Raw genomic sequence first — 22464 nt, 5'->3', positions numbered from 1 at the left:
ATGCAATAAGCTATGGTTATTTATTTGCAATTATATGCATTCGTATCCATAATATCATTGAAGATTTATGAAGATTACAAAGTCTATATTAATGAAAAATTTCAGATTTTTTAATATTAGAAAAGGTTGCTGTGTTCCGTTCCACGATAAAATTGTCATTTTTTTTTTTTCAAAAATGAAGAGTTGAAAACGCCTAACATCTGAAATGTACTTACAACATCGTGAACACAATGTCACATTTTTTATCAATATCGTCTGCAAAAACAAAACTATAAGTACTCGTAATATTGCAAAAAGTAATTATGCAACTTGTGCTTTTTAAACTATTATAATTCCACTATTAGTAATTATTGAACGGTTTTAAAAATGTAACGAACACAGAATATATAAGTTTCATAGCGCAAGTTGGAGAAGTAATTACAAAAATTAAAAGAAAGCTTAGATTTATCAAGTCGAAGAAAGTTTAAACAAAAATAAAATGTATGTGATAACTAAGAATCTGCAAATCTCATAAAAATACTTTTCTTCAGTACGTTGTTTTACAAATCTCTAACGAAGAAATATTAAAGCTTCTTAAAGAAAGATCCTTTTTAAAAAAAGAAACATTTTTGAATTTTATTATTTTTTAATTAATAAAGCAAATTAAAATATTTTTTAGAAATCTTAGTTCACAAATTTGTTAAAAAACAAAAAATACAAAGTTATATTGAAGGCACATTCAGAATTTACATATGTAGGTACTTTCCTTAAAAGTGCTCATATAGCAGAAAGTATTTTTTTATTACGTATTTCACTATACGTAAAAAGCAAAACTTGATTAGTAAGAAAAAAAAATAAAGTTTTTGGTTAAATATCTTTAACTATTTTGTTTCTTGGCTTATGCTGATTATGGCCAAAATTTTCATTTTTTTTTATCGTTTTTGAATTTGAGAAAAATTTTCCCAAGAAACACCAAAATTCCTATTAACAATTTTTCAATTTAAGAGCGAGCTCTAGATGCCTTTTTACTTTTATCAACTTTTGGTGGTGGGCCGACTCCACGTCTTGACTGCATATGACGATTGTATAATCTAAAACGTTTAAGTACAAATTAGTTTTTTTTTTAATTTTAATTATAATAACTTTTACATTTTATAAGTTTCCGTTTTCAAATATTCGATAACATGGCTGATCCCCAAGAGATATTGTTCAGCGATTGGTGTTATCCAAGGATTTTCTTCCATTTTCATAACAGATTTACTGCCAAGTAAATCTAAGTTAGCTGTTTCAGGTGGTAAAACTGTTAATCGATTATTTTGTATGTGTAGTTCGCGAAGTCTTGGTAAATCACCAACCTCCTTTGGTATATCCAATAAATCGTTGTCTCGTAAACCCAAGATTTGTAAATTTTTTAAATTACCAATCTCTGGTGGTAAAAACTCAAAATCATTGTCGCCCAAATAAAGCGCACGTAATGTTTCCATCATAAAAAAATTTCCTGGTAAAATGTTTTCATTTAAATTATTATATGACAAATCAAGAACTTCAAGAACTGGAAAAGCACCAAAACCGCGCGGTAATCCATTTAATTTATTTATAGAAACATTCAATATACGTAGTTTTGGCATAGATGATAAAGATACCGGAAGTTCCTGCAAATGATTGTTTGATACATTTAATATTTCCAAATTAATTAAATTTGCTATTCCAGCTGGTATTTGTGTCAATTTATTATGGCTCAAGGTTATTCGAGTGATATTGATCATAGATACTGAAATAGAAAGCAAAAACAAATCAATAAACAGTTAATTTTATTTTAAGATTTTTACTTATGTATAACTATGTATATAATTTAATGTAGGCTACAGAGTCTTTTTTAAGCCTCCGTGACCTTTTCACATAACTACAAAATATTAAATTTTAAACCGTCATAATATGGAAAAGCGTTTAATCTAACTTTTACAACACATTTTTGATAAAATCGTTCCTTTTATCCAAAAATTCGAAAATTAAAAAAAACAAGACGTAATTTAATAAATTGGTGGTTTTTTTGAATATTTGGAAACGAGAATTCAATTGAAAAAATTTTTAGTGTTTTGGGAAAAAGGACATATCCAATTAAACAATATAATTATGGTTTGAAAATGGATAAAGAGCGAGATGAACGGTCAGGTTAATAATACACACTTCAAAATTCAGGCACATGCCATAAGTTAATAATGTAGACATGATTTACCACATCAAACTAAATTTTGTTAACCGAATTTAAAAAAAATATCTTATTTTACAAATATGTATGTATCTATGTAACTTTCTAAGAGACTCAACAATGTCATACATATTTATGAACCGTATAAGAAAATCCTTTAAATTTTAAACAGTTTTTTATCCTTTATTTATACCTGTTGTAGATTTTGACTTAAATACTTTTAGTTTAACTTACGTTTATAATTATTGATTTAGTTAATAACGGCATAAAATTATTATACATACACATAGGCGAATACTGAGTTTTGTTTTTAATCGTTATAAGTAGGTATATGAAAAATTATAAGAATTAATAAATTTCATGCAACATGTTAAATGTATTGAAAATATATAATATAATTCGCATTAAAAACAAGAATAGGTAGAGTTGACCGTGTCAAATTTGTGATAGCCGCACGAATGACTGATTTTAAGAGCCGCCACATTGTTTTATATAGGTACTAATGTATAATGCTTAATCTTATGTATAAGGATTTTAAATGTAAATAACAGCCATATTGTCAGCACTGTAATTTGATCGTTTAGCAAAGAAATTTCAACTTGTTTTATAAAAATATAACAGCTCTAATAAATAATTTTTTGTTCTTCTAATACCGTAGCTTCTATAATTTGTGAGATATAGCCAAATAACTTTTGAAGTATGGCAGCTATCATAAGTGGTTATGATATTCAAACAGATTTACCGAAAATAATGACCATATTTGATATTGCAAAATTTCAGTACTGTAGTTTCAACAATTTCTAAGTTATGACCCTTTGAATTTAAAAAAAAAAAATTAAAGAAAAAAAACAAAAATTCTGACTTTGACGAGCTTTATCTCAAAAACTATGACACAAGTCTAATTGATTGTAAGACTTAAGTCGATCATATTGATTGCAATAATGATGATCAATTATCTGTAAAACAAGCCCACGACGCCTACTGCATGTCGGATGGTTCTAAAGTTATAAGCATTTATTTATATGCAGGAAAAAACTTTACCTTTCTTTCAACAGGCTGTAGCTCGAAAGTGAGTATATCTGCACCCTCCCCAGTCCAGTTCCATCTAAGAGGATTTTTTATTATTTGCTACTACACTCAACAAAAATTTAAAAAATTTTTAAAAAATATTGAATGGGAAAAAATTTAAATATAAAACAATGTATGAAAGTTGTCTATCTGGTATGTACATAAGTATATTATCTAATAAGTTATATCTATTACTTAATAATGTATACACATATGTATATACATAATCTGAATTTTCTATTAAATAAAAAATTTGAAAAAAGGAACGGAACGATTAATATTTTATTTCAAGGAAAATTTTGTTGAAACTTTCTACATAGATACATATGTAGATATAGAATTTCATTGGATTTTTAATTAGCAGGAAATTGTAGCGAAGCTTAATTTTTTAACTTAAACCTTCATTTTTAAAGCTGCTTTAAAAATTTAACAAAGAGAACCAATAATATAATTACTCAGAATTGAATTTTATACAAAAATTAAAATGTTGCCAGGCGTAAAAACGGATTTTTACAACATTTGAAAGTCAAACAAAAATCATATTTTAAACATTCAATTGCGATAAACTAATTTTAGCATTGTAAATACCTGCTTTTCATAAAATGTTTTGTCATGTAAACAACTCAATTTTATTCTTACATAAACAGAGTATACTTATGCATATTATCAATATTAAACTATGCTACTAATCAATTAAAATGACACGAATTTTTTTTAGCTATTATTGGCCCCTTATTTTACTCTAATCTGACCAAATAAATTTCCAGCTCTATGCCCATCATAACGTTTTCTAAAAACTGACTTATTTTTAAACCACATAACAAATTTAAGAGAATAATGTAAAACTATATTTTTGTGTTTATAAATTTTTTGAATTGTTTAGAATCAATTTTTAAACCAATAGCATACATACACACATATGTACATACATATGGATGATATTGTGTTGTATCTTCGAAAAACAGAAATTTTGTTTTCTTTTGTTGGTAGTTGTATTTTAGTATTTCACCTACAATTATCTACATTTTACCGTTATTTCAAATTTTTTCTAACAAATAAATCGTTATATCCAATGAGTATACCTATTTAAAACCGAAACACTACCTGTTATCATATGTACCACAATTTAATAATAAAGAAAATACGAAATGGAAAAGAGTAAGATAGAAATATAATTTTGTGACAGGAACATACTTTATACACATATATGTATGTATGTACAACAGCCATCTTTTTATTACATTATAGCAGTTTATGAATTTATACATCATATTATTATTGCTTATTGTATCTGTGGATCGACTGTCAGCCCTAGACATTTAGAGAGAAAAAAAGACAAAAAAAAGAACACAAAAGTTTCAACGCACAGCCGGCATATGAAAAAGAAGGTAGCTTAAAGCCAGATGACCAAACCGCAATTTTTATTACACCAAGGATTGAAAGATAAATATGTAAGTCATTTTGTTTGAAAACTAATTACGAAAAAGATTATTACTCATACCTATAATTAAACAAAGAAAAACATATCAAAAATATTTAAAAAAATAAACATTTAACACAATAATAATAAACTATGTAGTATATATAAGTATGTACATATGAGCGTAGAACATAATATATTTGCAAACAAAGATACAGAGCATCCATGATAATTACAACTTCCATTTGTGATTTAAAAAAATATGCAAGTTGAAAAGAAGATAAAAAGAGATCTCTTTTGAAAATCATTTTAAATCTCTTACCAAAAAGAACCATATTAAAACCGTTCAACTAATATTAAATTTCAATTTATTCCAATGTTTACAAATTTGTATTTTTTTTATAAACATTTATGACAGCTATCAACTTTCAAATAGGCAACTTTCCTTGAATTCTATGTTGGTCATAAAATAGGGTCAGCCAGAAGTGCTTTAGAGCAATGGCGTTTATGGGAAGTATTTGCATTTCTACCACGTATTAAAAACCGAATTTTAACAATCTCCTACTTTGCATTGCAATAATATAATATGGAGCTTGCACTTCGTTGTGAAAACGTTGTTTTTATAATAAGAAACTCGAGTCTTATTTATTTTCTCTTTTCTCTAACAAGCCTTGATTTCCTTGTCATCGGCTAGAACAAAATTACCAAAAGAATAATTTTGGTATTCGTTCACATCCAAATCCAAAAGATTGAAAACATAAAAGTTTATTCTATTTTACTTACCTTCTATCATCTTATTTTTATAAAATAAAATTTTTTAAAACTTTTGAAAATTAAATCCTAAATTTGTAAACATTACGAACTCAAATATATATTATTATGTACATATGTACGTAATATATACATATATATACATATGCAAGCTATATGAATTATTTTTCTTCAACACAACGAATTTTATGGGGTCTGTTTAATAATCCATTTAATGTACGAGTACGATAAATGTATGTATATATATATATATCTACTTATATATATCTACTTATATATATCTACTTATGTATATATATATATCTATTTATGTTTATAGTTATATATCTACAAAATGTAAACAAGGATGATAAAAATTCGTGTATATAATAAGTGATTTAACCTCAAAAATGTTGAGATAAATTCAAGTAAAATAGGAATGAAATAATAATAAAAATTGTATGAAAATAATAAAAAACAACAACGAAATAAGTGTATGTATATCATGTGCATGTACATATATCAATAAAAATAAGTAAAAGATAATGTAATAAATAATATTATATCAATTTAGCAATACACAGGTGTATATAATATACACATATACATATATATATATAGATGTCCGAGGATGGTGCTACTTTTTGTGTTTGTATTTACAATTGGCGTTATATTTACAGTAAATATATACATAATTATGTTTATACACATAATTATGTATCTTTAAATTCACACTAGACTATTTGACGTTTACTTTTTGTTTTTGCAAGATAATTTTTAGTTTCATTTTATTCAAAAGAAATTTTTTTTTTTGGATTAAATGTAGTATATGACAAATTGTACAGGATGAACAGGATATTTGGCATAAGGTGGAATATAAATTCTCACATAAGGGATGATTCTTTGATCAATTTCCAGCAAAAAATTGTATGGATTGGCGGGTTGGGTGATACAGATATACTCGTTTACGAGTTGCAGTCTGTTGAAAAGAAAATGTACCAATTTTTTCCCGCATTAAAATGCATAAGGGTTTGTACCTTCGTAAAAATTGTGACATAGAATAACTGTCGGGCGCTTGCTTTACACGTAAATCATTGCACTTTATTTTCGATCTCACAATCAATCAGATTTGAGGCACAGTTTTCGAGATAAAGCTCGTAAAAGTCAGATTTTTTTTTTTTTTTTAAATTTTTAAAAAACTCAGTTTCTTGAAAATTTGTGCAATTTTTTTTTTATTTCTTTTCGAAGCGCTACAGTGAGAACTTAAATTTAGCCCTTATAATATTTTCAAATGCGTCTTAAAAACACGCGAAAAATTCATCGTTCATACATAATTTCAAGAGTCGCATACAGTTCGTCCAGGTGCGGCACAAGCAAAATGCACAAAAATGTACAATTTGCATTGGAAAAATGCCTCTCACGGCACTAATGTACACATTCCAAGATTAACGACCTCTTTCAAAAATAAGGCAATTTTCATACTAAAAATAAAGCAACACTCATGACATTTCTCATTTTTTCCCCTTTCTTGTTGTTAAATTAGAAAATGGAATAAAAAAATAAATAATCTTTGGATTAATATATAAATAAATATTTGGATTATTTATTTTTTTATTCCATTTTCTGTAATGTGTACCTACACATAATTTATATTAATTATTTTATCTCCCTTAAAAAAATGAAAAAATTTATGTTTATAACACATGTTCTATTTCGAAGAAATGCATGCTATTTCGAATAATAAATTATTATAGGTATACATATATCTAATATAATATACTCAAACTTCTTAACATCTGCATTTAAAAGAATTTCGAATTCAGCTAACTATGTACAAGTGTAGATTAATGTTATTTAGATTCATATCTTTTTTAGTCCGTATTCATAAGATATATTAGTAAGAACTCAATGGCTTCTGGGACAAACCAATATTACGTATGTATGTATGTATATAAATGTTACGTATGTATGTATGTATGTCCGTGTTTATGTTTAAAACACTTTAAACCATTTTTTTGCCACTTACATGAAAAGAAAAGTAACTAATTTTCTAATACCACTCATTAAAAGAAAAATAAAGATTGAAACTAATTTGTAATTTTTAAAGTAAACAAATGAATATGTACATACATTTTGCAAATTATAAATACTTAATGAAAATAACATAAAATTCCCAATGACCAAATTAATATAGCTTCAGTGCAGAAAAAAAAATTAAACCAAAAATTTACCCATGCTCCAATTCCAATATCATAAACGTAGATGCTTCCGCATGCAATACATTATCATACATAAACGAACGTTATGATCGAAGGGAATTATAAATTTGTTACTCTATTTGTAAAGCTTTATAATATATGCCAGAGCTCTATTTAAATTTAATAATATTGAAGCATAAGTTCAGGTAGTTGCCATACAACTTCAAGAGCTATTTGACTGTATCTCATCAATTATTGAAACTATAGTATTGAAAATTCATATAAGAAAATATATTTTTATAGCTCTTATGTATGATAAAAGTCATTGAAATTGCTTGACTTTTTGTAACTAACATACAACTTCGAGAGTTATTTGGTCTTATCTTAGAAACTATTGAAACTACAGCAAAGTTTTTGAAATTGTATGCACTTATATGTCATTTGCGTATATAATAGCAGTATATACACAAACATACAAAAAAGAAAATATGATATAAAAGAATATATGGCAATTAACAACCTAAAGTTAAAATATTCATTCGGACGTGTAACACAGAGTCGACACAGTCAGCTATACCTAATTTTGTTTTATTTATACTTGAAAAATTCTCTTTGAAAACCAAGTTAAATTTAAAAAATTGTATGTATTAAAATTATTTTATATAATATTGTATTTATCCACTATAATTTTGTTTTTTTTTTATACTTGTTAGAAATATGTTTTTTTTTCTTTTTGCACTTATATGCAGTGTTGCCACTTTGGCCCAAATGCCAAGCGTGGGCTATTGTTACTTTTAAAATTTTTTTAGGCCTCACGGTCCATCTTTTTCGTATTTACATTTCTTAAAATAGATATATAAAAAATTATGCACCTACCCTTAATATTGGTGATTATTGAAGAAAATGGCATATATTTTACTTCATAAATATAATAAAATACGCTAAAGATTTAATTACTTCTTAATTAACTTCTTAAAAAATTTGAGAAGTAGTTTATGATTATACAAAAACTAATATCTCTTTGGCTTTTTAAGTAAATTAATTCCAATATTTTACTATAATTTTTTTAAGGAATAAAAATAAAAATAGCTAATAAAATTTTGTAGAATAAATTAGAGTTGATCTTCCAAAATTCATTAATATAATAAGAACTTAGTCAAATATTTTGCCTAAATAATAAGTGATTAAAAATGATTAAATTAGTATGAACTGTATTAGTAAAATATTTTTATAGGTGCATATAATTTCGTAAAATTAATAAAATTTTTTTAATTCAAATAATTGTGATTTCTTTGTTGTAATAAGTATTATGTTTTTTGTTTGCTCATATTTTTGTATTCAATACATAATATGTATATTTAAGTTTTCGTTGTATTTTTTGTTTTAATTTTGTTCTTAAATTTTAATATTTCATATAAATTCGATTTCTGACAATCAATAAGTGTTTTATTTGTAAAGCATATTATAAATTTTGGTCTATTTTTATAAATATTTAGCCCATTATTTTTTTCTGGAGTGGCAACACTGCTTATATATGCATACATTACACATTATCTATAAAGTTTCTAGTAGAATTTTTTTTTGAAGAGAGTGGTTACGATGTATGTATATAAATACTTCTGCAAAAAATATATAAAAACTGTTTTTGTTATATCCTCTGTTCTTTACTATAAAAATAAAACTCAATAAAGATCAAGTAAAGTATCTCTAAACAATCAATAAGAAGTCAACTAGTTAAAAATAATAACATTACGTCATGATTTTGAAAGACGCGTGGGTATGACGCTCGTTTTGTTCACTATTTACACTAAATACAACTTAATAATTAATAAATGATATTATTTATTTGTGTTGTGTACGTGTTAGCTTCATTGGTGTATTATTTTTTCATTCTCATTTACCACAAACTACCAGCCGCAAAATTTTAATCAAGTTTTTTATCTAGACATTTTGAGAGTATACGGATTATAGTAGGCTTAAATTAAAAAAAAAATATTTTTGTAAAAACGAGTACGCAAATTTTCGTTGAAAAATTATAACAACTTAAATACATACATAATAAAGTTACTACAATTTCCTCAAAAAAATGTTAGAATTAAATAAAAATTTATTTTATTCTGGTACAATAAAAATAATTTCAGAATTATTTTTTAGTAATATGGAATAGATATTAATGTTTAAATTAATGCTTCAGTTTTTTCTCTTTTTTCAACTTAACTGAGAGAAATATAAATTTTAGTATGAAAAAGAAAAAAAAAGTGATTTCAAAATTGAAATTGAAAATACGAGAATCATAATGTGACCAAACATTTTTTATATTCTCATTACTCATATAATAAAAAACAAAACAAATAGGAAAGATGAAGTGAAAAAGGAACTACAAAAATATATGTATATGTGTATAGTATATAAATATGCAAGTGTGTAACGTGAATTAATTCAAAATATGTGAAATAGAAATATAGAATTGAAATACGAAATTCAGAAAAAATTGTGAGGAAAAAATAACCTTTTACTATATTAACGAAATTTTTACAAGAGGAGAGTTAATGTGCGCTTATCGGTGTTGTGTGTAAAATGGAAATATATAACGAAAATAAATAAGTATTTACCTACAAAAAGCGGAATATTTATATATATATTTTAAATAGTAATTATTAAAGAAAAAATAGAAAACATTTTGCAAATTTAGAAATTAAAAAAAATTGGTTTATATATTTTGCTCTAAACAGTGTAATTAATTTTTCTTGAAGAGTGTTCAACTTTTTATAAAAAAAACACAAACATATACAAAGTAGGAAACATAAGTAGATATATACTATGCATATTTACGAAAAGAACCGAAAGCAAAAAGAAATAGAAAAATGTGTTATTTTATTGCTTTCTTTTTTTAATCGCTGTCATCATCCAAAATTAATACCTAAAATTTTCGATGTTGATGTGTTTATAAATTTAGTGATAGGACTTAATGGTATTTTCTTTTTTTTTGATTGTTTAACAGTCGGATTCGCTATAGTGAGATAAAAAAAATTTGAGTTAAAAGTTTATTTGCAATTATATTAATGTGGTATACATTACAAAAATTAATTTTCAAAAAAGTAGATATTAGCCACCTACGTAATTTTTATTGCTCTCAAAAACATAAATAAATTTGCAAACATTTATTTATATTTATTAATACGTAATTATATATAAAACATTTTTAAAAACAAAATTTTGTTTTTAAAACTTTAATTTTATATTTATTAATTTGACTATTTGTTATCAGAACTCAGACACTAAATTTTTATTGCGCTATTATTTTATGACTCAAAAATCTTGTACCTACCTACATTAGGTTTCAAACAAACATGTAATTAAATAATAATACGGTATAAATAAAAAGTTTTTTTATAGTCAATTAAATTTATCCAAAAACAGGATCAAATCTATGCAACTTTGAGTTAGTAATTTGCAATATAGTAAATATCAATTTAAATCAAAAAATCGAAAGACGTTTTACTGAAATGTGCAACTATTTCTAATAAACAATATAAAATTTCCTATTTGTAAGTCCTATCACTAATTATTTTCATCGTTTTCATAAAAAAATAATTTTATGTTAGTGTTCTAATTTGATTTCGTTTATCGTTTTGTTGGATGGAGTTTACATTTAAAGAAGTAACTACCTACCTATTAAAATATAAAATAGAAAGATTTTATCCATTAATATAAAACAAGAGAAAGCAAACATTTTGTGATTTTTGTGACACTTATTTGTACAGCAGGGGAAAAGTGAATAAACTAATAATTCGATAATAAAAATCAAATGAAAACAAAAAAAATGAAAACAACAAAAAAAAATGAAAAAAAAAACAAAACTCAGTACAAATAAAATTAAAAGCATAAATACATTTTTAAAAATAAATTTATTTTTTCATTCAAAAACAATGTAAACATGCTTTTTCTTTCAGTATAAAACTATTCAATAGCATAAAAAATTTTTATCGATTTTTTGTTTTACTTTTTAATAATAGAATGATTTAATATTTTTACTGAAAAAAGAACACAATTATTGTTAAATGTGTATTTAAAAAAATTGACAATATAATTTTTATTTGCTATTTTGTAACAGTAACAATAATTTTTGACTTTTAAGAAATATGTAACTGATCCGAAAAAATTCATGTACATATGTGAATGAATATGTGTGAACTGTGTATGGCTTTAAAAAAATCAAATACCTACACATATGCATTGTTATATAAAGTATAAGGTACAAAAACAAGACCTTGAAAAATAAAACTAACAAAAACAAAATTTAAATGACAGAAATTTTTAAGCTTTTTTTTACAGGTAGTGTTTTTTATTGAAGTAAAACAAAATTACGTTTACATTATCGCCACCGATTGACTGTGTCATTTTATAAAAATATTTTGAGACATTAAATAAATTGATATATACATAAAAAATAAGAGCTTTATGTACATACATAAATTTATCTGGCAATTTCAAATTTTCACATTTGCCTATATTCATACATACACATGCTCATATAGTATATGTAAGTGAAAAAAATATTTACATCCATGTGTATATAATGTTATAATTCAATCATTATATTTAATAATAAAAAAAAAACAAATTTTAAAATTGTTTGTTTAAATTTTATTAATTTTAAAAAAAAAAAAACTGAATTAAAACAAAAGAAGACAAACGTTTCATTACTAAATATTCCGAATAAAATTCAGAAAAAACCGCTCAATTAGGCAGCTTGAAATTTTTTTTTGGAAATTTAAGACAAAAACTACCTCTATTCTGGATATATTAATTTGAAAATAAAAAAAATAGGTAAGGTTAACTAAATATTATTTGTTAAATTAATAACCATTTATAAACCATCTCATAACAACAAAAAATGTGAGTAAATGGGTATACTCGTAATTGAATGTATGTACGTATGTATGTACCTATCCTATTTTGTATGCATTATAAGATTCGCGATCAATTTAAAAAATATTTCAACTTATATCTGCAAAAAAAATTGTATGCGCAAAGAATTATTGTTCAAATATTAACACTATCAGTAACATCGTAAATGTTTTGAATTTTCTTCATATTTTTTTCTTTTGTTTTTATTAACAAATTGAAAAAGTCAAGAAAAAAGTGGTTTAAAGGAACCTGTTTACACTGCATATGCATAAAAAATTATTGTTCAGACATTAAAATTACAGATACACATAATTTATATGGCCACATATTATGAGTGCTTATTGTTTTTTATATATAAGAACATAAATGTTTATTCGAATTATCTTAATTTTTTGCAAGGTTTTCCACATATGTATTTAGTTTAAAAATCGTTAGTTTTAGACTATGTAATGTTTCCTCATCCTTCGCAAATTTCTGCGTTTCGATAGTTCGCGGGGACTCGTTACTTTGTTAAAAAAATTAAAATTAGCTTATAGGAGTGAATACACACTACAGGGAGACTATCTATTTTCAATTATATAACCAAAATAACTTTTGATTTTTGATTATGTACTGAGCTTCATACGAAATAAAAGAATTAAGTTTTTATAACTGTTATCTAAGAACGAGCCCTTATTTTGGCAAATTTATAACCGAAACTTCTTATTTTGTATGAGCTATTCCATACTATAAATAAAGCACTGCCACTAACATTAATTTTTTGAGTGTTACACGCACAACTTAGTAATATATTTTATATATAATATAGAGTTTCTATTTTTATCAAATACAAATCTAGAATCTTCCATGTACATATATATATGTATATATGTATATATTTTATTTGGTTTAGCTTAAACTTTAAATTTCTAAAATTTTTAAGAAATGTGCACCATATACATAATATTTTTATATCTGCATACTTTATCTAAAAAGAGAAAAAAAGAACAAAAGTAGTAAAATGTGTTTTTCCACTTTAATATTTATCATTGAAAATCATAAATTTATTTTCATGAAATTGACCTCTTTCTTTTTGAATTTCTCTACAAAAATTTGTTCATAAATTTATTTTTAAATTATCTTATTTAATTTCATATAAGGTCATAGCACTTTTTGAAGGTTGACTTCGTAATTTCTTTTTTTATTTTGATTATTTTTATTTAACTTTATTAAAAATTAGTCGCAATAAAAAAAAACCAATAATTTTAACATAAAACTATTTGTGTTTGTAGACAATTTTTTTATTCGCAAATAATATCTATATATTATAACTGAACATTAATAAGTAAATTTGAATGCTACATTTATTTAACATAATAATAACTTACTCAAAAACAAATTAAGTTATATAATATAATTATATTTGTAAGTAATCGATTTTCGGTGAATGTTTTTTTACACATTTAAAGTTTTTTTACACGTACAAGGAAATTTAGAGTTTAATTAATATTAAAAACTATTTATAATAATTTTTATTCAGGGTTAAATTGTAAGTAAATTTTTTTACGTCGTTATATCATTACATATGAATACATGTAAGTAGTTATGTTAGCTAAAAAATTTTTTTATTCGCAAATATTTTATTCTCAATTGAATAAGATTTATAAATAATTCATACATTCGAAACTGATATCAAATTTTATATTACGTTTTTAATTATAAATTCTAAAATTCAACAACGATAGAAAAAAAAGTATTTAAAAAAGCTGTACAATGTTGATTATTCATAATTTGTGAATTTGCTTTATTATTTTACTTCAATAAAAATAATCTTTTTTAAACTGACAAAATAGTTCTAAACAATATCATTTTAAATGGAAGAAGTTTTTAAAGTTTTTAAATTGAAATTTGTCGCCGTAATTTAGAATGTTTATTTAAAAACTAAGTAAGATTTAATATTTTATTTTAATGTTTTTTTTTTTAATGTTCCAATTTTGACTAAAGCAGAACTCATATTCCTCTAACGCCCAGTTTATCAGTTGTTATCATTAGAGATAATAAAAATAAGCGTTATGTGATAAACTATTAAAGTTTAACAAAAAATATTTTGACTCATTATTTTTGTAATTAAAGTTCTAAAATTAAAAAATATTGAAACAAGAATTTTTGCTTTTTTTAAAGAAATATTTTCCGAAATTCTCTTGACAAATATGTTTATTCTCTTAACAAATATTTTTTGCATTATGATAATTTTCGAAATTTTATACTTAAACTTTTTCTAATACATTCTTCATTTATGTGTATGTCCATAATATTTTTATAAAATATTATTTAATTAATAACTAATAAACCTTTTGCTATTCGTTTTTCTTTCAGGATTGGATATTTGTAAAATATTGGCAAAACTCTGACTGAAATTATAGAAAATAAAAACTGTAACCAACAATGGTTTATATAAATTAACTTTCTGAAATTGATTAATTCCTATCTTTATATGGAATTGTAAGGTTATATTAAAACTAAAAATAAATTATGAATCATAGAATAAAAGATAAATCATCACGACCTCTATTGTCACAACTTGACACACAAATCAACGATCGCAATAATACTACAAGTAGTAGTACTAGTAGTAGTAGAAGTAGTAGTAGTAGCAGTAATAGCAATTCTATCAGGACGTTTAGTTCGTCAGCTACATCAACAATAACAACGAAAACAGAAAATTGCACATCAACTTCTGGAACTATTCAGTCATTATCAAACGAACAAATAAAAAATGAATTAGTCAATATTAACACAGACGTACAACTAAAATCATCATCAAAAATTAAAACTATTACTAAAAGTTTATTAGCTTCTACAAAAGAAGTTGCAACAAATCTCAATCAAAAGCTTTTAACAGTTAACCGTATAACTGCGAGACCAAATACCTTAAATGTTATCGCGCATGAGCAAAAATATGTAGAGGCAAAATTAATCATCTGCGAAGCATTAAATGCTTGGCGATCAAAGGCTCGATGTAATGTTGTACAAGGTGATCGGTTAAAAGAACTTTTTAACGAATTACAGTTTAATCCAAGCTCGAAACAAATAACCGAAATATTGCAAACTGCCAAATTTTTTACACGTAAAGGTGATCGTCAATTAAATGGTTTAACTTTCGGAGAGTTTTGTGTTTTAGCAGCAGATCTAAAACGTTTTAGATCATGTAATTTTTCATCCCCCACAAACACTCCACCATTAGATTCCACCCAAGCAAAAAAAACGTCATCGAGTGATGAATCTACAATGGAAGATTCCTTAAAAAACCCTAATAGCAGTCCTGAAGTATTTTTAGGAGGTTCTTGTAACCCAACAACATGGCGTGCTGATGTAGCTATTCCAACTTTAAGAAAGCTTGGCATTTCATTTTATAATCCACAAGTATCACATTGGACTCCCGATCTAATAGATTTAGAATACCGAGCAAAAGAGAAGGCTCAAGTATTATTTTTTGTTATGGATTCAGAAACTCGTGCATCAGCTGGAGCTATCGAAGTGGCTTATATAGCTGGACAAAATGCAAGACAGTTAGTACTCGTGCTACACGCATATAGACCAGATCAATGTATAAACAATGAGCCAGTATCAGCACAAGAGTACACTGACTTAAGTCGTAACCAACAGTTATTAAAAGAAATGGTTCAAAGGCGAGGCATACCAGTGCTAGATAACATTTCGGAAGGATTAAAACGAACGAAACAAATATTAGCTGGTGTTTGTGACCCGCCAACAAGTATTTCATCAGTTTTGATTAAAATACGCGGAGCTTTTGATCGGGTTTCTACAAATGACTTCGAAATGACCACAAAAAATTCTAAATCAAATTCAATTTACCTTCCATATAATGGTAACAAAATTACCTTAGAACAATGTCAATTAGCGTTATCATTTATTGGGTATGCTCAAAGCCTTTTAAAATTAGAAAATTTAAAAAATATATTATTGTCATATAAGGAACCGTTGCAGCTTCACGGCATAGTTTCGCCAACACAATCGATCGAACAAGAATTAAAAACAAAAACTCAAACATCGCCAACAAAAAATAAAAAGCTAAGGGATATTTTTAATGTTAAATCTAATTTTTATAATGAAAATTATATTAATTTTGATGAATTTTGTATAATCGCAGCTCATTTATCCTTACTACAACAAGAAATATATGAACATGGCTGTATTTCACCAATTAAAGGTACAAATATAACGCCACCACCTATTTTTTTTGCTAACATGCAAGAAACAAGTGGAGCAGAAAACGTAATATTAAGGTCATCTAGTTTTAATAATAGTAAAAGGATACTACGAACAGGAAGCTTTAGTATATCATCAATGTTATCCCCGACATTACAATCATATTCTCCAACCCATAACTTAATACCGGCATCAATTACACCAGTAAAAATTGTTAAAGAAAAGCATTCTACATTGAACGAACGAAACAATAGTGGAGACAGTGGTACATCTTCTCCACAACCACCTTTAATGCAGGAATTTGGTACACAATTAACTTTAAATTCAAGTGGAAGCACAAGCTGTAGTAGTTGTAATAATTTTAGTAGCAATGCACCAACAGCACCACTAAACTCAAAATCTAAATTTAATTTTGGCAATCAAGTTATTTCTTCAAGAAATTCTGGCAACTTTGATCAAATGCTATTGGCAAATCAAAATAATAATTATGATTCAGCTTTAGAAGACGAATCTGATTCGAATGATTCAGTGTTCTCAAGCGGTAGTTCCGTTAATTCGTATTTATGTGAAAGTAAATCATCTTTCTCATCTGTTATTGGTAAAGAATTTTGTGACGTTTATTTGGGAGGCAGTTGCTTCTTACGTACAACGTGGCGTTGTAAGATCGCTATACCGTATTTAAACTCAAGGGGAATTACATATCATTTACCAGCGCTACATGAAAGTATAATACCATCACCAAAGCTAAAACGTTGGTTAAGTGAAATATCGTCAAAATCAGAAGAAGACAACACTTATTATGATGAAAAATTATTAATTAATTTAAACAAGAATTTTAGATCAAAAAATACCGATGAAGAATTATCTTGGCCAAGTGTAATAAGAAAAAATTTATATAATCCATCCCTCTTAGACTCAAGTCGAATTTTATTATTTGTAATTACAAATGAGACTAGATCCTTAGCTCCAATGACGTTGGCTGCCCATTGCATTGGTTTAATGTATAACGTTATATTATGTGTTCAAATGTTATCTGAAAATGATTGTTACATTGGCAATGAGAAATTGACAACAACTGCAATCAAAGATTACAATCGCGGTAGATCTTATTTAATTGATTTAGCTAAAAGACAAGGTGTTCCAGTTTTTGATGATATTAAAGAAGCATTAGATTGTGTTGCTGAGAAACTGAAAGCATCATATTCCAGAAATAATCTATTACAAAATAAATTTCTACGAATATTATAAAATTTAGTCAAAATAAAAATTAAAGCAAAGTATCTTCATAAATGTATGTATTAGCTGTTTTATGCTTATTATTCACGATGTGATTACTGTTTTATTTCTTATTTGTGAAATGTGATTATTTATGTTATTAAATTGTATAGGGAAAATGAATTTATAGTTATAAAAACACCTTGCACTAATAGTAATATGTACATACATATATAATTGCTGTATAACCAAAATCGCAACGTATATGATCAGCATTAAAACTTTTCTTCATACAGTTTGTAGTGAATTAATTTGGTTGACCATTTTTTAAAAATAAAGAACAAAGATAACTTAAAAATAGGTTAGGGTTTATAATAAGTTTCTTATTTGTTCTAATACTCAATGAAATTTAATTATTAACCTTGCTATGAATTGTAAAATGTTTTAGATAATATTTAATGTAAATAATTCATTTAAATAAGTAATTATACTTTGTATTATTTATTTAACTTTAAAATTTTTATGCTTTTATTAGTTGACAAACAAAACAAAATCTCAAAAAAAAAAAAAAAACATGTTAAAAAATTAATTATTTAAAAAGCTAAAACAATACTGTAAATAATTAAAAACTTGATATAAATTGAAAATTTATAAAACTATGTTTATTATATTTCATGTATTTATATAGGATGTTAATATACAGAAGAAAATCAACTAAATTAAATAGCTTGGTACAAGTATAGAACTACAATTATAGATCAAAAATATACATATATGGATTAAAATTTAAATTTGGATCAATTCCAAATGTAGTAATATTCTTCGGACATGCATTTTCATAGTGGTGCATTTGCTTTAATGCCAAAAATTAATTGTCATAATAAGACGGAAGAAATTGTCTTTCTCCTCTATTTTGGAGAAGTTACATACACACATACGTTATATACATATAGGGATGTATTTACCCATATAGTTTTTTTAATTATCATCAATTCTATACATAGGTTTTTATGTTGTGTGTAAACTTGCAACTAGTTTAAAGAAACAAATAAATTCCAAAAACAAAACGAGACTCACAGAAAATAAAATTATTGAACCCTATTTGAAACACTTCATAAAACAAATAAACTTTGTATATTTTAGCCTTTTACCTACTTAACGATTTACTTAAAATTAGACATATTTTCTTAAGCCACGAAGCTAAAAATATTTTGAAAAACAACCAAACATACAAAACTCTTCTATATTCCGATATTATGTTTTTTTTAGTATGTTTAACAAAGCGGTATAGATACGAGTAATACATGGTAACTCACTTATTTCCCTCAATTTTTATGCTTCAATATTTCTATCTCGAACAGGTTTCATTATAACGCATTAATTTGTATTACAACAAATTACCTTTATACTTAAAAATAGTAACTCTGACACATATAATAGATTTACTTTTTTATAGATCTATCAATTAAAACCAATCCATAGTTTTTATATGACATGTATAATAGCTAAGTTTCTATTCGAATATGTTCTTGCGGAGCTTCATACTAAATAAACTATTCATGAACATTATACATGTTATATTCTTAGGAACTATTTCGGGCTTGGATCCTGACGGGATTGGTGTTCAGGAAGATCCTTTGCGCAAAAGTTTAGAACATACATAAATATATTTTTACCTTTTTTTTCTTTGCAAGAAATGACGTCAATGTATTCTATTTTTAAAGTTTTTTTCAAGTTTTATACCAGACAAGACAGACCTAATGTATATTCTTAAGTATAATATTTGATCTGTTCAGGTATCCCTTGCTTAACGACGTTTTTGGGACCAAAAATTTACGAAGTAAATTGAAATGACGTTATAAAATTTATATTAAACACCTACATAATATACATTCCTTTTTATCTATGAAATAATAAACAATTATGTAAGTGCTATAAACTTAAAAATTTATTCCAATTTTTTTGTAAATACATTTACATATGTAACAAAACTTGAATAGATATTTCAACTTCTTTTGAAGTTGTATAAATATTTTTCAAATTCTTTAAGATTCACAAAAAATAATGCTATAAGATACTAATAGAAAATTGCTATACGTTTATTACACATATGATATAAGTATTTATGTTCTTAATTTTTAGAGAGTTGATGGCACATTTCATGCATGGTAATAACATGTATGTATGTTTGTGTGTACATAATTTTAGGTATGTACTTTTTAAATTTAAATTAAATTTGAATCAATGATACAAAAGTAATTAGAACTTCAAAAAAAAAGTTTAAAACGAGTAAATAACGTTATGTAAATTAGTGGTATTAAAAATTAAAAGAGCGTAAATCGAAATGCCTTATATAGTGTATTATAGATAATTGTATTATTTAAAAACTGTTTAAATTTTTTTTTGCTCTCCGCGTAGCTTTATCTGATATAGAATTTATTTGGCGCTAGTTCATGCATACGTATATGGAGTTACAAAATAATTGTGTTAACTAGGTATGTAATACATAATATTAGTCATACTGAACAGAACAAATGAAACCATGTGTTGCATATTTTTGAAATTTTGGATTTCTTAAAATTGGATATTTAGATATACAAACCTTTAAACATTTAACTTTATTGAATAACACATTGTAACGGTTTAAAATTTGCTAATATATTAAAGTTTTGTTGAAAAATGCGCAAGAACTTATTTTAGAAAATTACTTTATTTTAGAAAATGACTTAATCAATTGAAACACACCTTAAAATTATTTAAGATTACAACACAATTGATAGTATTGTGCGGTACATTGGAAAATATACATGCCAATCATATATTATGTATATAATAATGTAGTATTTTTTATTTGGACCATATACTTGTACAAACATAATCACTTTTTATGCTAGTATGTTAATGGCAACTGAAAAAATTTATTCTATGGAATTACCAAATATCTACTATCCTATTTAGCTAATAACTTACAAACCAAATATGAAAAATAAGTACCTACCTAAAGTACATATTTTATTTATATTAATTATAAAAAAATTTGCAGAGCCTGTGTTCTCTTTCTTTCGTTGTTTTAGAAGCATGAATACATTATTTCCACATACATATACTTATGTACATATATACATATATTTAAAACTTTGAAATTTTTTTTAATTCCAAAAATGGTAAAACATGTAAATCAACTTTTTTTATTTAGATATTAAAGTTACATTAAAAATGTGAAACTTACAAATTCCAGGTAATTCTTCGAAAGAAACTATATTTTTATCCACCAAATCTAATTCTCGATTTTGGGTTTCTTTAGCTTCATCAAGTACTTTCCTTGCCTTCGACATTTTTGTATTGACTGGCAAACAAGACACTTGACTACTCATTTTATTTTTTTTTTTGTTTGTTTAACGCGATGATTCACCTACGTAATTTTCAAATAGAATTAATTATTAAAATGACATAATGACGTTATTTTGTTGAATCTTGAGATATTTAAGAATAAATTGAATTTTCTGTGTTTAATATTATTAAAGGGTATATAGAAAATATGGAATATGGGTCAAGTAATTTATCAACTCTTATAAAACAGATATACACATTAACTTTTTGTTTTTATTTATTAGTAAAATATATGTACGTATATAAACATAAGTAAATTGCTTAAAAAGCATCCTATCCCTAATACAGTGTTGGGAACTATCGAATAATTCGAAATGTTACGAATAATTTATTCTTTTTAGACATTCCCATGGTTGAGGTTAAGTTTATTCGATATATTCGACATCTTTCTTTCAATCGAATGTTTTTAATTTTTCCTTTTTAATAAAAATTTTTTTCCAGAAAATATTTTGTTCTGTTCTTGATGAAAACTTGTACGAAATAACACGGTAATATAATCAACATGTGAACATCGTAAAAGAATAATAATTGTCAACTCAAATTGACAAAATTCTCGCGAACTACATGCAAATGAATGTAACATCTTTCTAAAAGGAACTTAGCACTATCACCTTTTTTATTGTTTGTGAGGAAACTACGTACTGATCAAAAATACCTAAATAATCGCGTACCGCGTTTACCTATTTTTAAAACATAAATAAATAGAGAATGACAAAAACTCAAAAATACAACAAAACAAAATCATTTACACGCCTTGTCAGTTTATATATTTTAAAAAATAAACGTATATTACGTTCCGACTCTCATTTAAATATACGTTGACAATTTGTAATTCAATAAGTATATACGCAAAATATAACTTTAGTTTGTCGTAATACAATTTGTCCTACCGATTGTGTTTGGTAAACATTATTATCTATTATAAACACTTTAAATTCAATACGAACATTCCTTGATACATGCGATACTGAACTATTTTCAGTATTTGTTCATTCGAATATTAAAAAATTCGATAGTGCAAACCATTCGGTAGTGCCTATCACTACCCTAAAATAATTCTTACAAAAGTAAAATGTTTTGATGTCAAAATGACAGCACATAAAGTAATGTTAAAG

General features: G+C 25.2%; 2 protein-coding genes across 13 annotated transcripts; one reads left to right on the top strand and one right to left on the bottom strand.

Moving 5' to 3' along the window:
* Positions 1–605: 605 nt before the first annotated feature.
* LOC129616748 (ras suppressor protein 1) lies at positions 606–21483 on the bottom strand. 3 transcript variants are annotated; one of them, XM_055532318.1, is made up of 3 exons: positions 21189–21483; positions 1129–1750; positions 606–1070 (listed from the first exon to the last, which is right to left on the bottom strand). In XM_055532318.1, exons 1-3 carry the CDS (start codon positions 21331–21333, stop codon positions 980–982), a joined length of 858 nt encoding a protein of 285 aa, XP_055388293.1. In that variant the 5' UTR covers positions 21334–21483; the 3' UTR covers positions 606–979. The 3 variants fall into 3 exon arrangements, with proteins under 3 accessions (XP_055388293.1, XP_055388307.1, XP_055388297.1); XM_055532332.1 differs by lacking the exon at positions 21189–21483 and adding an exon at positions 3230–3307; XM_055532322.1 differs by lacking the exon at positions 21189–21483 and adding an exon at positions 2423–3193.
* Positions 3610–18505, top strand: LOC129616659 (uncharacterized). 10 transcript variants are annotated; one of them, XM_055532316.1, is made up of 4 exons: positions 9786–10595; positions 11230–11879; positions 11947–12454; positions 14891–18505. In XM_055532316.1, exon 4 carries the CDS (start codon positions 15047–15049, stop codon positions 17990–17992), a length of 2946 nt encoding a protein of 981 aa, XP_055388291.1. In that variant the 5' UTR covers positions 9786–10595; positions 11230–11879; positions 11947–12454; positions 14891–15046; the 3' UTR covers positions 17993–18505. The 10 variants fall into 10 exon arrangements, with proteins under 10 accessions (XP_055388292.1, XP_055388291.1, XP_055388290.1 ...); XM_055532315.1 differs by having other exon boundaries at positions 9786–10228; positions 11270–12454; XM_055532313.1 differs by having other exon boundaries at positions 9786–10228; positions 11230–12454.
* Positions 21484–22464: the final 981 nt, after the last annotated feature.

This window comes from Condylostylus longicornis, unplaced genomic scaffold (assembly GCF_029603195.1).
Source record: "Condylostylus longicornis isolate FDR11 unplaced genomic scaffold, ASM2960319v2 ptg000005l, whole genome shotgun sequence".
NCBI lineage: Eukaryota > Metazoa > Arthropoda > Insecta > Diptera > Dolichopodidae > Condylostylus > Condylostylus longicornis.
Note: the sequence above shows the minus strand (reverse complement) of the source record. Positions and strands in the feature narration are given on the sequence as shown.